General features: G+C 36.6%; 1 protein-coding gene across 2 annotated transcripts in view; it reads right to left on the bottom strand.

Annotated features, from left to right (window-relative positions):
- WDR64 (WD repeat domain 64) overlaps nt 1-27,015 on the bottom strand; it is a 151,920-nt gene that overhangs the window by 78,295 nt on the left and 46,610 nt on the right. For both annotated transcript variants that reach the window (XM_036837824.1, XM_036836998.1), the window contains 3 exons: nt 22,079-22,158; nt 15,765-15,904; nt 282-408 (listed from right to left, as the gene is read on the bottom strand). In XM_036837824.1, the coding sequence (XP_036693719.1) occupies nt 282-408; nt 15,765-15,904; nt 22,079-22,158 (347 nt within the window). The remainder of the gene's footprint in view (nt 1-281; nt 409-15,764; nt 15,905-22,078; nt 22,159-27,015) is intronic.

Here is a 27,015-nt window from a genome sequence, read left to right as displayed (position 1 = left end):
AGTCAAGACAGAGCTGGATTTGCTCTATGTATAGCAGCAGCTTACATCCCACTTCTCTGCTTAACCCCACCACCTTGAATCCTAGGTTCAAGACCTCATCCACCAAGCTATAGAAAGACAGGAAGGAACAGGATTGAATTCAGTTACCGATTGTGAGGAATCACAGTTTATAAATTTCCCATCTAGTTTTGTTTCTCTTCTAGTCAGTGATAAAGTGCTAGTTAAAAAAAGGTAAAAAATCAACATATGAGTTTTGTTTGCCATTAATTGTGCACACTTACCTGTAACAAGCATGCCATGATTGGAATCAAATACCATAGAGTAAATCTGCATGTCTCCTGGTCCTCCCTGGCTATCATGGAAGACTTGTAATAGTGAAAGAGTCTGTATATCCCACACCCTGAAAACCTGGAGGGATAAAGAACACTGGTCACCATTTTTCCACTTTACTTTCCCTACTCAAAGTTATTTAGGTGAACCATTTTTAGAGTCTACAATATGCTCTTAAAAACTTGTAGGAAATTATGATTTACATGATGAGCACTCATTTGCTAAACTTTAATTTGGTTCTTGATTCAATTGTTATTCATTAATATCAGAAGAAAATAAAAGCAGTGACTAAAATTTGCCTATAGGAACTAGATTTTTCTATCCTTACAGAAGAGAGGAGAAAGACATAGTACTTATTATCCTTTAAGAATTTGGAGGCATAATAAAGGACTGGCCATGACTAACAGTTGAACTGAAGCCATATTTCTCTTTACACTGTGGATTAGAAAATAGAGAGAAGGCATAGTTTTGGTGGAGGGTTTCAAATTGCTCTTCCATGACTTAAGAAGATGAGAACATCTTACTAAATGAGGTTTCGAAGAACCCTCCCCTCTTCCTTTCTAGGGATGTAAGAATTACAGAAAGCAGTTTTTAGGGATGGTGTAGATATAGGAAGAGTATAGGGAAATAGGTTATTAGAGCTCTCCTTTGAGGAAGGAAACAGAACTATGTCATTACTCAGATAGAACTTGTGTTGGTATAATAGAAAGAACAATAAAGTACAAATTCAGCAAAACTTGGTCAAGTTTACTCTTTGTCACTTGAAATTAGTGTTCTTCATTATTGTGTTTTTTTTTTTTTTAGAAAGTTAGTGTGATTGATTTCAGGAAAAAAAGTGTGATTTGATCAAGGATTATGTTTCCTAGCATGCATCAGCATTAAATAATATTTTTATATTATAATAGTCATTATATATATATTACCTATTACTATATATTACTTATTAAATTGGAATATTTGTTGAATAAATGAGTGATAATTTTATAGAACTACATATAAAACTTTGATAAGTAGTTTTGTTAACAGAGATACTGGCTTCTTATTTGAGACACTTAGAATTTGGTTAATTAAATTAGAAACTTCACTATTGTGAAGGCAGGTTGGTCCTTATATGTAGGAGCATAAAAATGTCAAAGTCATGTGACTAGGAGCTTTGGCTCACATGTATACACCCTGTAGTCCACTATTACTCAGAACATGTAAAATTGGGAGTTACTTCTTTTGTTCTCATAAAAATGCCAGTTTGGGGAGTAGCTAGAATATTGAAATTTATCAGTGTTTGCATCACAGAGTAAACAAGTGTAATGGACTCTATAAATTTAAGTTCAGAGTCTATTTATGAATTAGGTTCAGAGAGACAAGTAGGGGAAAAATCTAAAAGTGGAATCAAGGAGAGCCGAAGAAATTTATCTCTGTTCTAATTGTTTTATTTATTTATGGCTGCATTGGGTCTTTGTTGCTGTGCATGGGCTTTCCCTAGTTGCGGCGAGCGGGGGCTACTCTTCGTTGCGGTGCAGTGGCTTCTCTTGTTGTGGAACATGGGCTCTAGGTGTGCAGGCTTCAGTAGTTGCGGCTCACGGGCCCAGTAGTTACAGCTCGCGAGCTCTAGAGCACAGGCGGATGGGCTTAATTGCTCCATGGCATGTGGGATCTTCCCGGACCAGGGCTCGAACCTGTGTTCCCTGCATTGGCAGGCAGATTCTTAACCACTGCACCACCAGGGAAGTCCCTAACTGTTTTTGATTCTATTGTTTTGGCTGAGATACTTCATGGTTGGCAGTCTTTTTACTGTAATTGTATATGCTGAGAATTGTGGTTGGAGGAAAGAACAAGGGATGAAGCAAAAGAGGTTATGGGTTTCAGTTCTAGCCCATCATTTAAATTCCTTAAGCCTCGGTTTTCTTGTTTCTAGAATGGACATAAAACACCAATACTCTCCACCTCAATGAATTGGTGTGAATATGTTTTGAAACCTGTGATGTTTCAAATCACTCTACGGAGTGATTCTATTTTCTTTATCATATTTCTCTTTTCTTCAGTTCTTTAGGTCTTTTGTGGGTTTTTAGGGAAGTGGTGATTATTGGGCTGGCAGAAGGCACAAAGACTCATTATGCTGCATCTCTCCTCTAGGTTTTTCTGCTGCCCTCTCCCCATAGGCTGTCTTAGTTACTGTCATACCAACTGCTTCCAATTTCCAAAACCTCTTTCTCTTTATTGTCTATGTGCATTCACACACATACTCTTCCTATCATCTACTATTTCCTCTCAACACCCTTCTCTATCTAGCTGTTACTCTTTCTTTAAATCTGTCATAAAGAGAATTAAAGAGTTAGAGTTCAGGTCAGAATACTGCAATAAATTTATGCCTCGATCTGCCATTTCTTCTCCAAACACAGAGAAATATTAGAGAAAATATAAAAAGAGAAAGCAAAAAGAAATAGCAAGGCTTCAAAGCAAGATATATAATCTCTACAGATCCAACTAAGAGAGGTATACAAAGCAATGAGTGGGCTCCAGCCAGAGCCTGGGAACTTGTCTGGAACAGACAGTGGCATCAGGGGAGAAACTCCTGCAGGGCAGACAGGACCAAAAGCACTCTCACTACTCCATGGCAGCACCCAGAGCAGGTCTCCCAGTTCAGGAAAAGGAGACTGAGAAGCAATAGGCTGTGCTCTATTTTCATCTGGAGGCATAGTTTATAGAAAGTTGTAAGATCAGTGAAAGGGAGGGACGCTGCCTTCTGACCAGAAACTAAACCAAGGCAACCTCTGGCTCAGGGACTAGACCTATTTCTAGACTGGGGCCCAAGGGGCTATGTGAAAGATGGTTGCAGATGTGGAGGAGCTAGCATATAGACACACACACACACACACACACATGCGCACACACACATACAGACACATGCCCCTAAATATTAAAAAGAAACTATAATTTTTAGAAAATTTTAGAGGAGGATATCTTTATGAATTTAAGAGTTAAAAAAGATTCCTTCCTGTTTAAAAGGCTTTATTTTAGGGTTTTCCACCTATTTTCAAAAGTGAATCAGCTATACATATACACATATCTACTCTTTTTTTAGATTCTTTTCCCATATAGGCCATTACAGAGTATTAAGTAGCGTTCCCTCTGCTATACAGTAGTTCCTTATAAGTTATCTGTTTCATATATAGTAGTGTGTATATGTCAATCCCAATCTCCCAATTTATCCCTCCTCCCCCCGTTCCTCCCCTGGTGACTGTAAGTTTGTTTTCTACATCTGTGACTCCATTCTATTTTGTAAATAAGTTCATTTGTGTCATTTTTTTAGCTTCCACATATAAGCAATATCATATGATATTTGTCTTTCTCTGACTGACTTACTTCTCTTAGTACGACAGTCTCTAGGTCCACCCATGTTGCTGCAAATGGCATTATTTCATTCTTTTTTATGGCTGAGTAATATTCCATTGTATATATGTACCACATCTTCTCTATCCATTCCTCTGTCGATGGACATTTAGGTTGCTTCCATGTCTTGGCTACTGTAAATAGTGCTGCTGTGAACACTGTGGTGCATGTATCTTTTCAAATTAGAGTTTTTGTCTTTGCTGGATATATGCCCAGGAATGGGAGTGCTGGATCATGGTAATTCTGTTTCTAGTTTTTTAAGGAACCTCCATACTGTTTTTCATAGTGGCTGCACCAATTTACATTCCCACCAACAGTTTAGGAGGGTTCCCTTTTCTCCATACCCTCTCCAGCATTTATTGTTTATAGATTTTTTGATGATGGCCATTCTGACTGGTGTGAGGTGGTACTTCATTGTAGTTTTGATTTGCATTTCTCTAAATAATAGGTGATGTTGAGCATCTTTTCATGTGCCTATTGGCCATCTGTATGTCTTCACTGGAGAAATTTCTATTTAGGTCTTCTGCCCATTTTTTGACTGGGTTGTTTGCTTTCTTAATATTGAGTTGTATGAGCTGTTTGTATATTTTAGATACTAAGCCCTTGTCAATCGCATCATTTACAAATATTTTCTCCCAGTCTGTACACTGTCTTTTCATTTTGTTTTTAGCTTCCTTTGCTGTGCAAAAACTTATAAGCTTGATTAGGTCCCACTTTTTTGTTTTTGCTTTTACTTCTCTTGCCTTGGGAGACTGACCTAAGAAAATATTGCTACAATTACGTCAAAGAATGTTTTATCTATGCTCTCTTCTAGAAGTTTTATGGTGTCATGTCTTATGTTTAAGTCTTTAAGCCATTTTGAGTTTATTTTTGTGCATGGTGTGAAGGTGTGTTCTAACTTCATTGATTTTTTTTTTTTTAATTTTTTTTATAGCTACTTTTATTTTTATTTATTTATTTTATTTTTGGCTGTGCTGGGTCTTCGGTTCGTGCGAGGGCTTTCTCTAGTTGCGGCAAGTGGGGGCCACTCTTCATCGCGGTGCGGGGACCGCTCTTCATCGCGGTGCGCGGGCCTTTCACTATCGTGGCCCCTCCCGTTGCGGGGCACAGGCTCCAGACGCGCAGGCTCAGTAGTTGTGGCTCACGGGCCCAGCTGCTCCGCGGCATGTGGGATCTTCCCAGACCAGGGTTCGAACCCGTGTCCCCTGCATTAGCAGGCAGATTCTCAACCACTGCGCCACCAGGGAAGCCCTAACTTCATTGATTTACATGCAGCAGTCCAACTTTCCCAGCACCACTTGCTGAAGAGACTGTCTTTTCTCCATTGTATAATCTTGGCTCCTTTGTCAAAGATTAATTGACTGTAGGTGTATGGGTTTATTTCTGGGCTCTCTATTCTGTTCCATTAATCTATGTATCTGTTTTTGTGCCAATACTACATTGTTTTGATTACTATAATTTTATAGTATTGCCTGAAGTCTGGAAGTGTTATGCCTCCACCTTTGTTTTTTCCTCAGGTTTGCTTTGGCAGTTTTGGGTCTTTTGTGGTTTCATATAAATTTTAGGATTATTTGTTCTAGTTCTGTGAAAAATGTCATGGGTAATTTGATTCAGGTGCTCCTATACTGGGTACATATGTGTTAATGAGTGTGATATCCTCTTCTTGCATTGATGTTTCTTTGTTTTCTCTATGGCTTTTTTAAAAAGTTGAAGTACAATTGATTTACAATGTTGTGTTAGTTTCTGGTGTACAGCAAAGTGATGTGTATATATATATATATATATATATATATATATATATATTCTTTTCCATTATGGTTTATTACAGGATATTGAATATAATTCCCTGTGCTATACATAGGACCTTGTCGTTTATCCATCCTATATATAATATTTTGCATCTGCTAGTCCAAAACTCCTAATCCAGCCCTCCCCCACCCCACTTCCCCTTGGCAACCACAAGTCTCTTCTCTATCTCTGTGAGTCTGTTTCTGTTTCATAGATAAGTTCAATTTTGTCATATTTTAGATTCTACATGTAAGTGATATCATACTGTATTTGTCTTTTTCTGACTTACTTCACTTACTATGATAATCTCTAGGTCCACCCATGTTGCTGCAAATGGCATTATTTCATTGTTTTTTATGGCTAAGTAATATTCCATTATATATATATGTGTGTGTGTGTATGTGTATATATATATATATATATATATATAAAGAGAAAGGAACTGACGCATAATGCAAAAGAAAACCATCCAACCACAAAAGGCAAAACAAAAAGAAGAAAGTGAAGAAGAAAGAAAGTATATATATATATACCACATCTTTATCCATTCACCTGTTGATGGACACTTAGGTTTATTCCATGACTTGGCTATTGTAAATAGTGCTGCTATGAGCATAGGGGTGCATGTAGCTTTTCAAATTAGAGTTTTGTCCAGATATGTGCCCAGGAGTGGGATTCCTGGATCGTATGGCAACTCTATTTTTAGTTTTCTGAGGAACCTCCATACTGATCTCCATAGTGGCTGCACGAATTTACATTCCACCAACAGTGTAGGCAGGTTCCCTTTTCTCCACACTCTCTCCAGCATTTGTTGTTTGTAGACTTTTAATGATGGCTTATGGCCTTTGTTTTAAAATCTATTTTGTCTGATATGAGTATTGCTATGCCACTTTCTTGTCATTTCCATTTGCATGAAGTATGTTTTTGCATCCCTTCATTTTCAATCTATATGTGTCTTTCACACAAGTGGGTCTCCTGTAGGGAGCACATTGTAGGTTATTGTTTTATTATCCAGTCTGTCTCTATATGTCTTTTGATCAGAGCATTTAGTCCACTGACATTTAAAGTAATTATTAATAAATATGTATTTATTGCCATTTTAAGCTTGTCTTCCAGTTGATTTTGTATTTCTTCTTTGTTCCTTTCTTCTTTTTGTTTTTCCTTTTGTGGTTGGATGGTTTTCTTTTGTATTATGCTAGAGTTCCTTTCTTTTTGGTGTTTGTGTATGCTTTTGATTCGTGGTAAGCTTGGTTTTCAAGTATGTTAACTCATAACTGTATCTGCTTGCTTTAGACTGGTAGTCATATATGCTCAAACACATTCTAAAAGATCTACATTTTCTTACTCCCTTACCCCATGTTCTGTAATTTTGATGTCCTGTTTTACATCTTCATGTTTACCCTTTTGCTGTTCATTGTAGTTATAATCACTTTCACAGATTTTCTAAAATTGTTTTTTAATCTATATATTGGCTTATTTAAGTGGTCTTCAATCCTTTTGTGATTTTCCCTTTCCTATAGATTCTTGCTTCTTTTCTGTTTAGAGAAGACCTTTCAATATTTCTTTTAGGATAGGTTTAGTATGGCTGTATTCTTTTAGTTTTTGCTTTTCTGAGAGATTCTTTATCTCTCCTTCTATACTAAGTTATAGTCTTGCTAGGTAGAGTATCCTAGGTTGCAGTTTTCTCCCTCTCAGGACTTTGAATATATCCTGACACTCCCTTCTGGCCTACAATGTTTCTGTAGGGAAATCAGCTGATAGTCTTATGGGGATTACCTTGTAACTGACTCTTTGTTTTTCTCTTGCTGCCTTTAGAATCCTCTCTTTAGAGTTTTTCATTTTATTTATGATATGTCCTGGAGTAGGTCTGTTTGGGTTCATCTTGTTTGGGACTCTCTGTGCTTCCTGTACCTGGATATCTGTTACTTTCTTTATGTTTGGGAAGTTTTAAGCCATAATTTATTCAGATATAGTTCTGATCCCCTTTACTTTTTCTTCTCCTTGTGGGATTCCTATTATGTGTAGTTTGGTGTGCTTGATATTATCCTATAGGTCTTTCACTTTTTTCATTTGTCTTTCTCTCTGATGTTCTGATTGGGCGATTTCTGTTATTCTAGCTTCCAGATCACTTACTCATTCTTCTGCATTATTCAGTTTGATACTTACTGCTATTTACTTCAGCTTTCATCTTGGCAAATGAATTTTCTAATTTTAATTGACTCTTCTTTATAGTTTCTAGTTCTTTTTTACAGTGATCTGCATTTCTATTGATAGCCTTTCTTAATTCCTTCAGTTTTTTTATTACCTCAAGATCTAGTAGACTGGAGAGGTCTGTTTCATTGTTTTTTCATAGGAATACTCATTTTCACAATATTGATTCTTCCAATCCAAGAACATGGTATATCTCTCCATTTGTTTGTATCACCTTTAATTTCTTTCATCAAAGTCTTATAGTTTTCTGCATACAGGTCTTTTTTCTCCCTAGGTAGGTTTATTGCTAGGTATTTTATTCTTTTTGTTGCAATGGTAAATGGGAGTGTTTCCTTAATTTCTCTTTCAGATTTTTCATCATTAGTGTATAGGAATGCAAGAGATTTCTGGGCATTAATTTTGCATCCTGCTACTTTACCAAATTCATTGATTAGCTCTAGTAGTTTTCTGGTGGCATCTTTAGGCTTCTCTATGTATAGTATCATGTCATCTGCAAACAGTGACAGTTTTACTTCTTCTTTTCCAATCTGTATTATTTTTTTTCTTTTTCATCTCTGATTGCCATGACTAAGACTTCCAAAACTATGTTGAATAATAGTGGTGAGAGTGGACATCCTTGTCTTGTTCCTGATCTTAGAGGAAATGCTTTCAGTTTTTCACCATTGAGAATGATGTTTGCTGTGGGTTTGTCGTATACGGCCTTTATTATGTTGAGGTAAGTTCCCTGTATACCCACTTTCTAGAGAGTTTTTATCGTAAATGGGTGTTGAATTTTGTCAAAAGCTTTTTCTGCATCTATTGAGATGATCATATGGTTTTTATTCTTCAATTTGTTAATATGGTGTATCACATTGATTGATATATTCATCAGTGATATTGCTCTGTAATTTTCTTTTTTTGTAGTATCTTTGTCTGGTTTTTGTATCAGGGTGATGGTGGCCTCATAGAATGAGTTTGGGAGTGTTCCTTCCCCTGCAATTTTTTGGAAGAGTTTGAGAAGGATGGAAATGTTTGATAGAATTTGCCTCTAAATGTTTGATAGAATTTGCCTGTGAAGCCATCTCGTCCTGGACTTTTGTTTGTTGGAAGATTTTTAATCACAGTTTCAATTTCATTCCTTGTGATTGGTCTGTTCATATTTTCTATTTCTTCCTGGTTCAGTCTTGGAAGGTTATACCTTTCTAAGAATTTGTCCATTTCTTCCAGGTTGTCCATTTTATTGGCATAATGTTGCTTGTAGTAGTCTCAGGATGCTTTGTATTTCTGCAGTGTCTGTTGTAACTTCTCCTTTTTCATTTCTAATTTTATTAATTTGAGTCCTCTCCCTCTTTTTCGGGATGAGTCTGGCTAATAGTTTATCAATTTTGTTTATCTTCTCAAGGAACCAGCTTTTAGTTTTATTGATCTTTGCTATTGTTTTCTTTGTTTCTATTTCATTTTTTTCTGCTCTGATCTTTAAGATTTCTTTCCTTCTGCTAACTTTGGGTTTTGTTTGTTCTTCTTTCTCTAGTTCCTTTAGGTGTAAGGTTAGATTGTTTGTTTGAGATGTTTGTTGTTTCTTGAGGTAGGATTGTGTTGCTATAAACTTCCCTCTTAGAACTGCTTTTGCTGCACCCCATAGGTTTTAGATCAATGTGTTTTCATTGTCATTTGTCTCTAGGTATTTTTTTATTTCCTCTTTGATTTCTTCAGTGATCTCTTGGTTATTTAGTAGCAAATTGTTTAGCTTCCATGTGTTTGTGTTTTTTATGGTTTTTTCCCTGTAATTGATTTCTAATCTCATAGTGCTGAGGTCAGAAAAGATGCTTGATATGATTTTAATTTTCTTAAATTTACTGAGGCTTGATACGTGACCCATGATGTGATCTATCCTGGAGAATGTTCCATGCACACTTGAGAAGAAAATGTAATCTGCTGTTTTTGGATGGAATGCCCTATAAATATCATTTAAATCTATCTGGTCTATTGTGTCATTTAAAGCCTGTGTTTCCTTATTAATTTTCTGTTTGGGTGATCCGTCCATTGGTGTAAGTGAGGTGTTAAAGTCCCCCAGTATCATTGTGTTACTGTTGATTTCCTCTTTTTTTTTTTTTTAAATAATTCACTGATTTCAGGAACATGTTAATGACATAATTATCAGTGAATAGTTTTTTTTTTTTAATTATTGCAAAGACACTGCTTTTTTTTTTAATTTTATTTTTTTATTTATGGCTGTGTTGGGTCTTCGTTTCTGTGCGAGGGCTTTCTCTAGTTGCGGCAAGTGGGGGCTGCTCTTCATCTCAGTGCGCGGGCCTCTCACTATCGTGGCCTCTCTTGTTGCAGAGCACAGGCTCCAGACGCGCAGGCTCAGTAATTGTGGCTCATGGGCCTAGTTGCTCCACGGCATGTGGGATCTTCCCAGACCAGGGCTCGAACACGTGTCCTCTGCATTGGCAGGCAGACTCTCAACCACTGCGCCACCAGGGAAGCCCGATTTCCTCTTTTATAGTTGTTAGCATTTGTCTAATGTATTGAGGTGTTCCTATGTTGGGTGCATATGTATTTATAATTGTTATATCTTCTTCTTGGATTGATCCCTTGATCATTATGTAGTGTCCTTCCTTGTCTCTTGTAACATTCTGTATTTTAAAGTCTATTTTGTCTGATATGAGTATTGCTACTCCAGCTTTCTTTTGATTTCCATTTGTGTGGAATATCTTTTTCCATCCCCTCACTTTCAGTCTGTATGTGTCCCTAGGTCTGAAGTGGGTCTCTTGTAGCCAGCATATTTGTGTGTCTTGTTTTTGTATCCATTCAGTGAGCCTGTGTTTTTGGGTTGGAGCATTTAATACATTCACGTTTAAGGTAATTATCAATATGTATGTTCCTATGACCATTTTCTTAATTGTTTTGGGTTTGTTTTTGTAAGTCTTCTTTTTCTCTTGTGTTTCCCACTTAGAGAATTTCCTTTAGCATTTGTTGTAGAGCTGGTTTGGTGGTGCTGAATTCTCTTAGCTTTTGCTTGTCTGTAAAGTTTTTAATTTCTCCATCGAATCTGAATGAGATCCTTGCCAGGTAGAGTAATCTTGGTTGTAGGTTCTTCCTTTTCATCACTTTAAATATGTCATGCCACTCCCTTCTGGCTTGTACAGTTTCTTCTGAGAAATCAGCTATTAACCTTATGGGAAGTTCCCTTGTATGTTATTTGTTGTTTTCCCTAGCTGCTTTCAATAATTTTTCTTTGTCTTTAATTTTTGCCAATTTGATTACTATGTGTCTCAGTGTGTTTCTCCTTAGGTTTGTTCTGTATGGGACTCTCTGCGTTTCCTGGGCTTGGGTAGCTATTTCCTTTCCCATGTTAGGGAAGTTTTCAACTATAATCTCTTCAAATATTTTCTCAGGTTCTTTCTCTCTCTCTTCTCCTTCTGGGACCCCTATAATGCAAATGTTGTTGCGTTTAATGTTGTCCCAGAGGTCTCTTAGGCTGTCTTCACTTCTTTTCATTCTTTTTTCTTTATTCTATTCTGCAGCAGTGAATTCCACCATTCTGTCTTCCAGGTCACTTATCTGTTCTTCTGCCTCAGTTTTTCTGCTATTGATTCCTTCTAGTGTATTTTTCATTTCAGTTATTGTATTGTTCGTCTCTGTTTGTTTGTTCTTTAATTCTTCTAGGTCTTTGTTAAACATTTCTTGCATGTTCTCAATCTTTGCCTTCATTCTTTTCCCAAGGTCCTGGATCATCTTCACTATAATTATTCTGAATTTTTTTCTGGATGTTTGCCTATCTCCACTTTATTTAGCTGTTTTTCTGGGGTTTTATATTATTGCTTCATCTGGTACATAGCCCTCTGCCTTTTCATCTTGTCTATCTTTCTGTGAATGTGGTTTTTGTTCCACAGGCTGCCAGATTCTACTTCTTCTTGCTTCTGCTGTCTGCCCTCTGGTGGATGAGGCTATCTAAGAGGTTTGTGCAAGTTTCCTGATGGAAGGGACTGGTGGTGGGTAGAGCTGGCTGTTGCTCTGGTGGGCAGAGCTCAGTAAAACTTTAATCCGCTTGTCTGCTGATGGGTGGGGCTGGGTGCCCTCCCTGTTGGCTGTTTGGCCTGAGGCGACCCTACACTGGAGCCTACCCAGGCTCTTTGGTGGGGCTAATGGCAGATTCTGGGAGGGTTCACACCAAGGAGTACTTCCTAGAACTTCTGCTGTCAGTGTCCTTGTCTCCACGGTGAGGCACAGCCACCCCCCACCTCTGCAGGAGACCCTCCAACACTAGCTGGTAGGTCTGGTTCAGTCTCCTATGGGGTCACTGCTCCTACCCTTGGGTCCCGATGTGCACACTACTTTGTGTGTGCCCTCTAGGAATGGAGTCTCTGTTTCCCCCAGTGCTGTCAAAGTCCTGCAATCAATTCCTGCTAGCCTTCAAAGTCTGATTCTCTAGGAATTCCTCCTCCCATTGCCAGACCCCCAGGTTGGGAAGCCTGACATGTGGCTCAGAACCTTCACTCCAGTGAGTGGACTTCTGTGGTATAAGTGTTTTCCAGTTTGTGAGTCACCCACCCAGCAGTTATGGGATTTGATTTTATTGTGATTGTGCCCCTCCTACTATCTCATTGTGGCTTCTCCTTTGTCTTTAGATGTGAGATATCTTTTTTGGTGAGTTCCAGTGTCTTCCTGTCGATGATTGTCCAGCAGTTAGTTGTGATTCCGGTGCTCTCACAAGAGGGAGTAAGAGCATGTCCTTCTACTCTGACATCTTGAACCAATCTGGGGAAATTTTTAATTAAAAAGGATTTAAGGGAATTTAATGGAATTTTTAATTAAAAAGGATTTAAGGGATTTAAAGGAATTCTGGCCATCCAGTGGTTAGGACTCCATGTTTTCACTGCAGATGAGCTGGGTTCAGTTTCCTCATCAGGGAAGATGCCTGTTCTCTTTCTCTCTGTACATCTCCTGCTTGACCAGTCCTTGCCTCACCTTGTCACCTGACTGACTTTCCCTGTTAATTACAGAGCCTAATCAGTAAAATCGGCCTGAATTTTTGATAGAAAGATGTCTTACTTTTCTTTAAACTCTCTAGAGGAGACTCCAGGTCTCAATTCATAATATGTTTTATTTTTCGTGTCTCAACACTTTTACTATCTTTCCAGTACCATTTTAAAAATTAAAAATTTCCTTATTATAAAAGTAATGCATAGTTTTTGCAAAAAAAGAGAGATACAAATAAAAGAAAGAAAAAGAAAAGGAAAACACAAAAAGAAAAAAAAATTAGATCTATCTACAATCTTGCTACAATGTAATCACTATCACCCTTGATAATGTATGATAGACAAATATATATATTAAAATGAGTTAATATCTTACATACTGTTTCATTATGTTTTACATAATATGTTGTTTATATATTTTCATATCAATATTCATCTATATGATGTTGAAAGTCTATATGACAATTTTATTATGTAAAAGGATATATCATAAATTGCTGATTTGGGAGGAGGAGGAATTAGAGGAAGGTGGTCAAATGGTGCAAACTTCTAGTTAGAAGGTAAATAAATACTAGGGATGTAATGTACAGCATGATCACTATAGCTAACACTGATGTATATATGAAAGTTATTAAGAGATTAGATCCTAAGAGTTCTCATTACAAAGTTTTTTAAAAAGTATTTTCTTATTTTCTTGTTTTTTGTATCAATATTAGATAATGAGCATTCACTGAACCTATTGTGGTAATCATTTCATGATTTACGTAAGTCAGATCATTATGACATACACCTTAATCATTTCATGATTTACGTAAGTCAGATCATTATGACATACACCTTAATCTCATACAGTGTTATACATCAATTACTTTTCAATAAAACTGAGGGAAAATAAATAAATTACTGATAAAAACCTTATTTTTAGACACTGAATTTCTCACTCCCTAATATTTCCCTTCCCTTTTTCTTTTCCTTTTTATTCTTTTTCTTTTTTTATTTTTTAAACCAATATAAGCAATAGCACAATGAATATCCTTTTACATAGATCTCTGGGCACTTTGATTATTTTATTAGAATAAAAATTTATTTTATTAGCCCATGAATTTTTGCCAGCTTTACCCCCAACAGTACTATGTGAACATGTCTGTATTCTTTGCGATCTCCGTTTTCCCTCCTCCTTTTTTCCTACTGATTTGTTAACATTTTTTGTTTGTTTAAGAATATTATTCCAGTTTATGTCATTTTTGTTGCATTTTTCCCCCTTCTGCTATCTTTCTTTATCCTTTTTTATGGGTATAGGAAGGCTGTCTGGGCTCAGGACAGATACAGGATTGGCTACACTTATTTAATGCAAGTTATTTAGATGTCATTTTCCTTTACATGTGCAAAATTGAGATAATTACAGGGTTGTTATTAGCATCAAATAAGTTGTGATGTAAAATAATGAGCACAGTGCATGCCTCTTAGTAAGCATTTGATAAATGATAGCTATTATAATAATTTACAGTTTGAATGTTTATGTAGTCACATTTATTTTTTTTTCTTCAGCCATAGGTGTTATGCCTAGGAATTACCTGATGGTTACATGAATATTCACCTGTGTTTTTTTCTGGAAAATTTTAGGACTACTAAGTTTTTATATTTTACATTTAAAATCTTTAATCCGTATGGAATGCATTTTGTTGTTAATTATGAAATGATGATCTGATTACTTATTTTTTCCTAATATAGTTAATCAGTTTTCCCAACATTTAATGAACAATCCTTTGCTCACAGATTTAAAATGCTACTTTTATCATATACGAAATTCCCATTCACACTCATGTGTGAATTTTCTCTTTTGTTTCATAGATGTGTCTACTGCTGCACTGACTGCTGTTCTGTTTTATTTATTGAGGTTTTACTGTAATTTTTAATATCTGATAGGGAAAGTGTCATCTTGTAATCATATTTTCCAAAGTTTCTAGGATATTCTTTTATGTCAACACCTTTACATTAAATTTGGCAAGGTAATGTCTAAATAATCCTGAATAACATTAAGTGTATAGCTTAATTTGATGGAGAATATCTTTTACAGTACAATACTCCCATTTAGGAAAGTCCCTAAATTCATGTTCTTAAATAAAAGTACCTCAGAAGAACTTCGTAGTTAACAATATTAATAGTGAATATTGCTTGTTAAGATTATTTCTAGGCATTTCATACATTTTTGCTCTTGTGAATGCTACTACCCCTTTGACCATTTTTTTCTGTTTCTGCTCTTCCACAGAAATTTATTTTTATAAATTGCTATTATCAATATAACCAGCAACTTTACCAAATTTATCTGCTCTAAAACTTTTTGAATTTTTCCAGCAATCACATTATTTGCAAATATGCAGTCTCCTCATTTCTAATAGTTGTAATTCATTTTTCTTTTTTTATTACATTATTTAGAACATTTAAAACAGTGTGTAGTAATAGCAATAACAACAGAAATCCATCTTTGTTCCTTCTTTGCTTTTTTAAAAATTGAAGTATAGTTGATTTACAATGTTGTGTTAGTTTCTGGTGTACAAAAAAGTGATTCAGTTATACATTATATATTGTTTTTCATATTCTTTTTCATAATGGTTTATTACAGGATATTGAATATAGTTCCCTGTGCTATACAGTAGGACCTTGTTGTTCATCTATTTTATATATAGTAGTTTGTATCTGCTAATCCCAAACTCCTAATTTATCCCTCCCCCACTCCCTTTCCCCTTTCATAACCATAAGTTTGTTATCTATGTCTAGAAATCCTTATTTTTTCTGTCTTTAATGATCATGGGAAGGCTATATTGTGTTTTACTATTGAGGATAATGGCTCTCTTCCTAATGTTGTATTCCTTTTATTCTTGTCTTTAAATATGTTCTTTCTTATGCTGAAATCAATAGAAACAGAGCACAGTGACTTATCATTTCCTTTTCCAAATTGACAATATTTTTCTCAGTGACTATCAGCCATTTCAGTCAAAAATTGTATGTATTCTAGGTTTTCCAATAGTTAATTTTAAGGGAAAGAATTGTTCTGTTTCATTTTTGTTGTTTTCTTTTTGTTACCTTTGCAGAAGATAGGCTGATGACATGTTGGTCTTTCTCATTTGTTACAATCTCGGTGATACTGAACATGTGCCCCACAAGTTTCCCCACTGGCTTGGTGCTGATATTGGGGTGCCACAACCGGAGCACTTTATCATCTCCTGAAAGAAGGACAGGTGAAGATTATTTATTTTCTCAGAGTTGCAGGTGGTCATTGTTTAAAGAATCTCTCTCACCCTTAATCATATCCTTATCTTTCTTCTAATATCAAATCACAGTCTATTTCTTCCAGGATGCTGTCTATGATTGACTTGCTAAGAGTCTAGCCTTGTTTTGAATCTGCTTCTTCTTGTCAAGGCTGTTTTGTAATCATTTTATTTACATATATAAATGTGAATTCTCATAAATATTCTATGAGTCCTTTTCTTGATTTAACACTTTCCTACTCATTCATGCATTAATGTACTATTTATACTTTACTTCCCCAAAGAACTTAAGACAGCTGTTCTTTTGTTTCTACATTTTTAAATTATGCAAGCATTATAATAATAAAAGGAATCAAAGGAAGTGAAAACTTGCACATAATCTTTACCATTATAACAAATCAGCTGTTTTCGTTTTTCCATCTTCCTTTCTAGCACATACTCATGAGCATACAAAATTTATGTACAGTTACTATCATGGCATAGATAAGATTTTATTAATTGTTAAAATCATATAGGTAATAGTAAAAGATTTAAACAATATGGAAGGGTATAATTATTGTAAAAATGTCCTCTTTTCCCTTATAATCCCTAGTTCCACACCCTATAGGTTGTCACCATTAACTTCTTTTTCTCTCTTACAAATAGACTTCTTTTTTCTTTTTTCTTTTTTTTTGGCCGCACCATGCGGCATGCAGGATCTTAGTTCCCCAACCAGGGATCGAACCTGTTCCCCCTGAAATCGTAGTGAGGAGTCTTAACCACTGGATGGCCAGGGAAGTCCCACGAATAAACATTTTATTTTCAGAGTTAAGAATAACATTTTTCCATTTATATTTAAATACTTTGAATTATTTTCAGAAAATACTTTTTCTCAACAAAAATAGAATCGCTATCACACATAAAATGTACACAAATAAAAATATATTATAAATGTTGCCCAAATACAGAAATCACTGTTTTAAAATGTATTTTTATCAAGAAATTACAGGATGCTATATTGAATGCACTTTCTAGTCTGGGAAATGTAGTCTAGCTGTATATCCAGTAAGAGATAATATAGGTTTGGTGAATGGCTGGCAGTTTTTATGATATAACTAGATGTGTGTGTATAAACATATATGATAATAAAATTTTTATTAAGTTTTAATTTTTAATATCAGAATTATAATAGATCATGGGTAAAAGATACAGTCAAACAATTCACAGGAGATACAATTAGCAGATATAAAACAAAGTACTGTTTTAGACCCAGTAAAATTGGTTATCAGTTACATTATTAAAACTGAGTAATTCCAATAATGCAGTATCTTGCCTGATTTGCTTTTCACTGTCTATGGCTAAGAAGTATCACATTTCTCAGGTATGTTCAGAACCCTAAGCCTCAGGCCCATAAATCATCCTAGATAATGTTGGCCAGGGTAACTGCTGAAATGGGCACTGTCACTTCTGAAGGATGAGACCAGGCTATCCCCTGAAGAAAATCTATGACTTGTATATTACGTGCAGAAGGATTCAATAGACGAGTGCCACCTGAGAAATGTCCAGGCCTTTTAAACTAAGGGCTTTGTTCAATACGCATTGTGAAGGAAACTCAATCTTCCAGAGGTTCTCTATTATCTACTACCAGAGGTCCTCCAGCTCTGCTTGCTTTTCATTGATAGTAATGAAATCCTTATATAGTCTGTGTGGCTACTTTTTGGACCCATAATGTACAGAGAGACACAATACTAACCTCTAAATGCATACAGTATTTCAACTGCATTATTATTATTATTATTATTATTATTATTATTATTAATTATTATTATTATTAATCAGCTGTCTCATGCTCCAATTTATAGCTATCTATAAACATGCCTTATTTGTACTTTAGATTTTGAATCCTTGAATATTAGAAATTCAACCTGATCTTTATGTGGTTTATCATGTCTAGTCCAGAGCAGTTGTGTAATAAATGTTTGTTGAATGAAACATGAACAAATGCATGCAGAGTCCCCAAGATATTTGGGATGGCAGATAATTGTTTTTATATACTAGACCTTCCAAATTAGGAGGTTAATTCTTAAAATGGCCAGTAGAGACAACTATTGGGTAAAAAATTCTTCATGTTCACCAAAATAATGCTCAGGAAATACCTTGTCCTGGTTTGGCTTTTTTTTTTCCTTCTGCAAGAACTTCTGTTTTTTCAAGCTCATCAAATGTCCCTACACATTTAACACATTCAACTATGTTTAGCAAATCTGCTTTTAGAGGATATTTTGAGTCATCAGCTGCTACATACTGCACATGGAGCAATCAACAAGAGTATTCTCCTGAGAAAAATGTGTTTTCAGTTATTGAGGATTTGCATTTTCTACTAACAGAGGCTCCATAACTGTGGCAATTCAATAAATTACACATAGTGAAAAGAATTAGCTGCTTGTCAGTCACACTGCTAAATGTTTTCTTGCCTTTGTAAGAGTGCTAGAAACACTATAATTAGCAAGTTTTCAAAGCTGAAATGGGGATCTTATAATAATTAACACTGAGGTTAGTGAGAGTCAAATGCTTTAATCCATAAGCACTGAAGTGGTTTGAGTCCCAAAACATTACCAAACACATTTTTTTTCCAGAATTGACTAAAATACTTAAGACTACAAAGTATACAAAAGTTGGGCTGTTCCTTTTTTCTTTTTTAAAAAATATTAATTAATTAATTTTTTAAAATTTATTTTATTTTTGGCTATGTTGGGTCTTCGTTGCTGCTCATGGGCTTTTCTCTGGTTGTGGTGTGAGTGGGGGCTACTCTTTGGTGCGGTGCACAGGCTTCTCATTGTGGTGGCTTCTCTTGTTGCAGAGCACAGTCTCTGGGCACGCGAGCTTCAGTAGTTGTGCCTCGCAGGCTCTAGAGCACAGGCTCAGTAGTTGTGGTGCATGGGCTTAGTTGCTCCACAGCCTATGGGATCTTCCTGGACCAGGGCTTGAACCCATGTCCCCTGCATTGGCAGGTGGATTCTTAACCACTGAGCCACCAGGGAAGCCCAGGTCCATTCTTATGTTTTGCATTCTTTTGTGTGGGAACAAGGGTTTGTCCAAAGGAATTGGTTAAGATAAATGTGACAGCATATCTTTCAGAACAATCAGATTTTAGAAATCAAATCTCACCGTAGCCATGTATTTAAGTACTACTTTTTCAAAAGCTTTGTGTGCAGGGCTCAGGTTGAAGCAGGACAGAGACCATTGCTTTTATCTAACTGAAGACAAGCTGCGGTGAATGCAGCATACACTGCAGTCTGATTCTCAGGCAATTTTGCTGCTTACTCTCTCACCACCAATATACTCTCCTTCCCTCACCTCTTGGAGCACCTACTCCCTCCTTCTGACTTCCGGCCAGGACCATTGCAAGTAATGAGCCAAGATAGTCAAGAAAGGGCAATGGGGGATCAGGAAATTATGATACAAGCATTCTACTTCTTTTATGGAAAACATCTAATTTTAGTATTTCTTCTGTTCCCTTATGTGTTATAGATCTCATTGTGGAGCTCTCTACATGATAGCCTTAATTAGTACAGCTTAAAGAGTTGGATTCCTGTGTGTGCTTAGAATCATCAGTATTGAGTGTCAGGAAACTTGCCCCCAGTCTAAACCTTGACTCCCACATATTGCTTTTCATGTTCTTATCCAGACACCTTTCTTTCTTTTCTTGATGTCCTTAACTGAAATGTAGGTTTGTGACCAGTTAATGCTTTGTATTTCTGAATACACGAAGCTGTGGCTATATATTGAATAACATCTAATTGGAAAACTGGGCTCCAATTTGTCAAAAGGACAATTTAGTTTATCTCCCTATGAACAGGAAGTTTTTAAAACAATAGTATCAGAGTATTACGTTCAAAAGAATCTTAAAATTTATGTAGTCCAACTTCTTCATTTTACCAGATAAGGAAAATGAGCACCATGCAGAGATTAAGTGATTGTTGAAAATCATACAGTTGGTTAGTGGCCAGGCTATGACTAAACCCAGTTCTTCTAGCTTCTAGTTCACTGTTTTTATTAGTTTTGCTAATATTAGTTTATAGTAGACTACTATAAAATTTTTAAAAATAAGATTTGTACCACAATCTAATTTTAAGTAAGTGTTGTGGCAGGCCCAAAGCTGAGGACGGATTTAAGTATAAACTTTAAATGCACAGTGTACTTGAAAGAAAATTAACTTTATGTCCTCAAAGGAGACTACCCTGTCATGAAGTGAAAGTGCAGCTATCATTTTGTGTACCTCAAGGCTGAGGCAGGATACTCTTGGTAGGAAACCAAATATTGCCTGCTGTGTGTGTTTTGGGAGAAGAAATTTGAAGAAATCTTACATGGAAGGAGGCCAATAGCACTTATTCATCTAACATCTCGCCTCCTTTAGTGAATATGTGTGCTCTAAGCATTTACCAAATGGTATATTTGTTGATGTTTTTGATGGCAGGGTTTCTTCTTCTTTTTTAAAATATTTTTTGCTCTTTTAAAGTTCAGATCTCCAGTATAGGCCATTTTCTTGATGTGTATTTGTCTGGGGTTCTGTTTTGCTCATTTACATCTTTCAAGTCTACATGCCCCTTGTTTCCTTTAAGGTGACCCTGATCTCCTTGAGGAGCCTCTGGGAGCTCATCTTCTCCAACACGCAGGCAGCCTACAGAGTCCTTAACAGCTCCTATCTCCAGCCAGATCTTTTCCCATCACCAGTAGGAATAGCCTCTCAGATGTCTAATTGACACTTGATATTTAAGTATTTAAGTTCAAAATTGAAATTTCGTTTGCATTCTTTCTGCATATAAGAACCCTCTTCTCAATTTCTATGTAATTATCAATGCAACTGCTATTCTTCTATGTTTCCCTCCTTACAAACTTGGAGCTGGCTGCTCCCTTTTATTAATCCCCAATATCATTCTGTCTCCAGGTCTTATGAATAATTTATTTTTCCATGTCTTAGAGACTGACTCTTCCTTTTCTTTTCCTATAGCGCCTACAATAACTCAGACCCTCACCATCTCACTCATGACTTCTGTAACAGCCTCCTAATGAACTGCAGATTTCAATTTATTCCAACAAAACCTGTATAAGTTGATCAAAGTGATTGTACCTAAGTGTTGTAAATGAATTGAATTAATAATTATTGATAACCTACTATGTGCCAGGCATACCTTACCTCAATTAATCTTAAACACTACCATATGAAGTAGGTGTGTTTTTTTGTTATTGTTAGCATCAGTATTAGCAAATTTGGATTGAAGACTTATTACGTGCAAGACCCTGTGTAAGTACTTTATTCTTATAATACCATTATGAGTAGGTATTATTATCAGCTCCATTTTGCAGGTGAGATTGAAGCATACAGGAGTTAAATAACCTATCCAAGGCCATACAGCTTGCCAGTAAGAGAGCCAGGATTTGTTCCTAGACAGTCTGACTCCAGAGCCCAGGCTGAAAGCCATCACAGTCTTAGAACCTCAGTATGATAGATAAGGAGTCTGAGGCCAGAAGAATATTTCAGTCCGTCACCTTTCCCCTCAAGTTTCTTATATTTGTCATCTTTCCTCCTACTCTCAGCAGATAGTCTTAGCCCTTAAATGTTAGTATTTTTCAACACTTTATCCTTGGTCCTCTTCTCTGTTAATGCTAAACCATTGGCTCTTGACCTTTTTGTCAGGGACTCCTTTGAGGATTTGATAAAATTTTGGACTTTCTTTCCAGAAAAATGCACATAGATACACAAGTATTCAGCGTCAGGGGCTGTAAGACTCCCTTAAAGCCCACACATGGGCCCCAGGCTAGGAATTCATGCTCTCACACATTGAAACAAGTTCTAGAGAGATTAGAGATTTAAAGGTAAAATGTAAAACAAACAAAAAATTATAGTAAATATGGGAGAATTTGTTTCACACATTCACAGGCTGGGGAAGGCCTTTCTAAGTGTGTCACCAAATCAAAAAGCCACAAAGAAAAAGAATGACAGATTTGACTTTATACAAACTTTAAAATTCTCTAAAAGTTTTTTCTAGCAGTAAAATGCTATAACTGTATGAAACTCTATAACTATGTTAATTAAGGAGAGCACTGTTTGCAAAGTAGAAAATCTCTGTGTAACATGAAATGTCCTCTTACCTCCCGTGACAATCACATTTGCTTTTATACTGTAACAAAAAGTGTTTGCTCCTCTTGGCATGGAAAACTCTCTGACAGGCCTGCAAAACACAAATTAGATATAAAACTTGTATATTTTTCCTTATAAAGCTAATTCCAACTTATAAATAGATTGTGTTCAAGAGGCTCACTTCTAAGTTGTTATGAATCCATTTACCCACAGAAAATATTATAAGCAAAGATTAAATTCTCACTGACCCACAGAATCTACTTACTCCATAATATGATATTAATGCAGCATTTGTATTGTTTCTGTTTAAAAAGAAATCCTTTCCTCCACCCTGGAGTTGCGGTTGTGCTGGTGCTAAGGATGGGCAGAGATATATCACGTCTTAAGCCAGAAAGTATACTGCTCAGCTAAATGAGTGTAGTACCACAGAATGGCAGGAATGTATTTGGACACTTCCCCCTCGCTCACTACCCACATCCAACTTGCTGTCAAGTCTTGTTGATTTTACCTCCTAAATAGACATGAAATCTGACCACTTCTTCCCATTTCCGCCACAATGTCTTGGTTCAACTCTCCATCCCCTCTCACTGGAACTACTGCAATAAGCTGCTAGTCTCTCAGCTTCTACTATTTCCCATTCCCTTTCCCCAATCCCACTCCAAATCCTGTTGTCAAGTTGCAGCCAAAGTGATCTTTCTAAAACATGAGTTGGATCACATCACTTTTCTCCAGTGGATTCCTGATGCTCTAAGAAACACCAGGTTCCTTCACCTGGCCCACCAGGCCCATATGGTGCTGGGTGGTCCCTGTCACCTTTTCAGGCTCACTCCATGCCCTCCTCTTCCCCTGGATCCAGCCATGTGGTCTCTTTAGCCTCCTTTCTGGCCTCACTGAACTCTCTTCCTCTTCAAGAGCTTCTGCACAGACCAAAGATTTTCTTCCCCTGGATCCTAGCCACACTAACAGCCACCCTCCTGTAAGTGTCAGCTTAAATATCACTTTCTCAGAAAGGCCTTTCCTGGACTCCACTCTCCTGCCCCCACCAACTAAATAAAGTCTTTTGTGTTATTTTCTAGTCTAGTACCATGTTATTTTCCCTTAGGCATAAAGCACCTGACCTTAGTCTCCTCTTGCCTTGTATGTTTCCTTTTCTTTTCTTTTTTCTTAAATAAAATGGTAGTATATACTATTCTGTTCCTTGGTTTTTTCACTTAATAATATATCTTGACGATCTTTCCAAATCAGTAGGTAAAAAACTTTCTCATTCTTTTTTCTAATTGTCATAGAGTATTCCTTTGTAAGACTAAATCATCATTTAATTTCTGAGGGACATCAAGCTGTCTCAAATTTTTTGTGATTACAAATAATACTGCAACTAGCAGTCTTTCTTATAAAAGTGCCACTTCATGTATGTATTTCTAAAAGACAAGTTCTTAGAAGTGGTATTGCAAGTCAAGGGGTACATGTATTTGTAATTTTAAATTATATTGCACTTTCTTTTTAATTCTTTTTGCCCACTAGACTACACTTCTTTAAATGTGGCTCTTTATAAAAACTGGACCTCATAAAGCATAACGTCTATGTAGCTTATATTTTGGGGTTATCTTTGAGATAATAAACCTAAGGGGCAATACCCAGAAGCATCTTGGATTGCAATTATCACCCTAAACTTCAGGTGAAAATAAATTTTCATTATAAGTGCCCAACGTGGATTTAGGTTATAAAAGAAATGGATATGAATTAAACACAGGCTGTACAGTTCTCAGAACACAATCACAAAGTCAATGAGAGAGCATGTAAATGAAGTCTGAATTGCAGTCTTTGGGAAGATGCAGATATATGATTTGGCTGAAACAACTTTGTTTAATGTCAGAAAAATTTTGAAGAAAAAATTTGCTCAACTAAATTCAGGAATTTATGTAAGAGGCTCTTACTGGAAACCATGGATCACGTGTAGTTTTTCCAATTATTTTACTTTTTATTCTTCCTTAAACCTAAGGTAAAGAGTATTCCTTAGACCCCTACATCCAACTTCATCAACCTCTTAACTTAGAGGTTAACTTCATTAACCTCTTTACTTAGGTCAGAAATTCTCATGACCTTAGAGCAGTGATTCCTAAACTTGGAATCAGAATCACTTTGGATGCTAAAATATAAATTCTTGATCCTATTCCTAACTTAGTAAATCGGAATCTCCAAGGGGCTCAGAAATTCATATTAATTTTTTTTCCAAAATGTTTTCTCACATATATGCCTATATTTACTTGTAAATTATATATATATGTTACACAATTAATATAGTATGTATATTATAAACAAACAGCAATAAATATGAGATAAAAATTTAAAAGAAAGGGAATTTCTAGAATTTTTTACCCACTTTCTGATGGCTCATCTTGCATTCCCTCTGGGGTATATGCACCCTGCCTTTGAGTTGGTTCCTGATAGTTTCAAGAAAGAATATGAGAGCTCTTTCTGATTTTTCTTTTAACAGGAGCCCCAGTAGGAGGAGGTGGTGGGAAAGGCAGACTTCTGTAGAGACCTGCCATAAAATGGATGGAGCATGACAGGACAAACTGGTGAAGTGGACTTAGAATGTACCCAAGGTTGAGGTCAAGAGGCCTAGATTTTGGTCTCATTCTGTTGCTAAATATATGACATTAGAAGCATCACTTAATTTTGCTGAACTACAATTTCCCCACTTATGAGACCAAGGATTGGATATAGCTTAAATAGCTTCTATTACTTAAAATCTTTGATTTTATGCTTTCTGTGTGGATGTGGCTGGGTAGGAGTCCAGCAGGCCACTGCATAGCCTATGTAGGTGATGTCCAGCACTGTGCAGCACACAACCTGCATAACCGTTATCAGTGGCCTCTGGGTTGGGGCGGGGGAAAGTATGTGAACAAAGACTCCAATGACTCATTGTACTTTTTAATCAGTAGTGTAGCTCCCCCGTGTGGGGGAAGAAGTGAAATTAGAGGTAGCTAGAGGGTTGTGGGAGAAATAGATCTGAATTTATGGATTCATTGAAGGTTGTTGACTATAAAATTTCCATATTGGAAATGTTCAGGATGGTGTGTTTGAAAATTGTTCCTGCATTACCTAAGATTATTAAAGCATTAGATTTCTGTATTAAAGAATGTCTGCAGTTGGCAAAGGAGTTGGGGAGAGGGCATAGTGAGCTAAAAGTATATTCTGAAAGGGAAGTAATCAAGAGAGAGAAATCCCCCAATGACAACAAGGCCTGTGAAAGAATTTTGGGGGGCACTCAGTAGGGCCTCAACAAAATTTACTGAGTACAAACTGAATGTCCAGCACTGGTCTAGAGGAAACATCAGTGAACTGTGATAGCAGAGGTGAGTGTTCATAAGTTAAGATGTGTACAGTAGCCAGGCAGGTGAACTAGATGAGTGAAGCGGGCTGGCTAGGAAACTACAGGGCGCGCACAGAGAGTGCATGTCCTGTGGAAAGGGGGAGCCAAGGCCCAGAGCCAGTTGACAAGACCAAACAAATAAATGACCCTAAATGCTACCAAACAAAACACCATTTGCATGTTGCATTTAGCTCGTGAGACTACCAGTTTGCAACCTCTGAATGAGACAGCTCCTATATTTTAAAAAACATACACAATGATAAAATAGCAAGAGTTTAGACAAAATTTCCAATTTTAATAAGTGAGAATGATCATTTAGAGGAGAAAAAAATAGCTTTTTTTGTTTTAAAGTTCAAAAGTAACACAAAGTATCAATAGTTAAGTCCTAAGTGAGAAGTTTACTAAATAAACAGAGGAATAGATTTTACTACCTCTATGTAAAAAGATACTTCTAAGATATTTTTAAAGATTTTTTCATCCAAAAAATCTATGTCTAGTGTATAGTAGTAATCTTTCTGACTAGCTAATGCAAAGGTAAACTATACTCCTACTTTATTCAAATGACTACTTATTCACAGTTCATGAAAAGCAGCCCTAATTCAGTAACATAAATCTAAAGTCAGAATTTAGAATTTTGAAAATGTTTAAACGTTCCAGATAAGAAGTAGTTTCTACTTATCTCTGGTGACTTATTTACACTGTTGTCAATGACATGTTTTTCTGGTTGAATGAATGAACTGAACCCGATTAGGTATAAACTGGTAATGGCATTATTTTCTTCTGCCCTTGTCTCCAAACACAGCCTCTTAGTACACCATCTTGCCCCAGCAGCAAGTCTCCTTGGACCAGTTTCCATTAGCAAGGGAAATTCCTGCTAAACCACTGACTGTGGCCCACAGGAAATTCACACAGGCTAGTCATGCAGGACAGTGTCAACCTGAATGCAGACCCACCCTATTGTCTTGGGTCCCTCTTGCCAGGTAGGAATGTGTGCATTAGGCACAGCAGGTGCAGAGTTTAGGGCCCACAGTAATTTTGGGGGCCCACAGAAATGTTCTAATTGTTCTTAAAATCAAAGGAAAAAATTTAAGTTTAGGGTCAAGAGAAGTGTTTTAATTTTTTCTCATATCAGAAAAAATAAAATTTTTAGAGCCTAAAATATTAAAAAAGTTGGTCTTTAAAATTATATCAAAAATAACGTGCAATATTGATAGCGTTATGGTGGGAGGGACACATGAAGGCAAAAGTGCTCAGGGCCGCATGTCATAATATGGTCCAGCCTGCAGCCTTCAGAATTCCCCATGGGGAAGCAAGTAGTGGACATAATGTGCATATGTCACCTGTCAAACTTGCCTAAGGTGAGCCTGTGTCCTTTGGGGCCTCAGCAAGTAGCCCCTGGAGAGCCAGATATATTTCCCCGCATTTTTGGCTCTCCTGGAGCAGGTTGTCCTGGAGCAGGCTCTCCTGGAGCTCTCCTCCTGTGGTCTGAGGTGGGGGAAACTCTCTCCCAACCTCCAGTCTCACCCTGGGGATGGCAGACCAAATGCCTCAGCATTCCCCATAGTTCCACAG

This window comes from Balaenoptera musculus, chromosome 1 (genome assembly GCF_009873245.2).
Source record: "Balaenoptera musculus isolate JJ_BM4_2016_0621 chromosome 1, mBalMus1.pri.v3, whole genome shotgun sequence".
Classification (NCBI taxonomy): domain Eukaryota; kingdom Metazoa; phylum Chordata; class Mammalia; order Artiodactyla; family Balaenopteridae; genus Balaenoptera; species Balaenoptera musculus.
The sequence above is the reverse complement of the archived record's forward strand: the minus strand, read 5'-3'. Positions and strand labels throughout refer to the sequence as shown.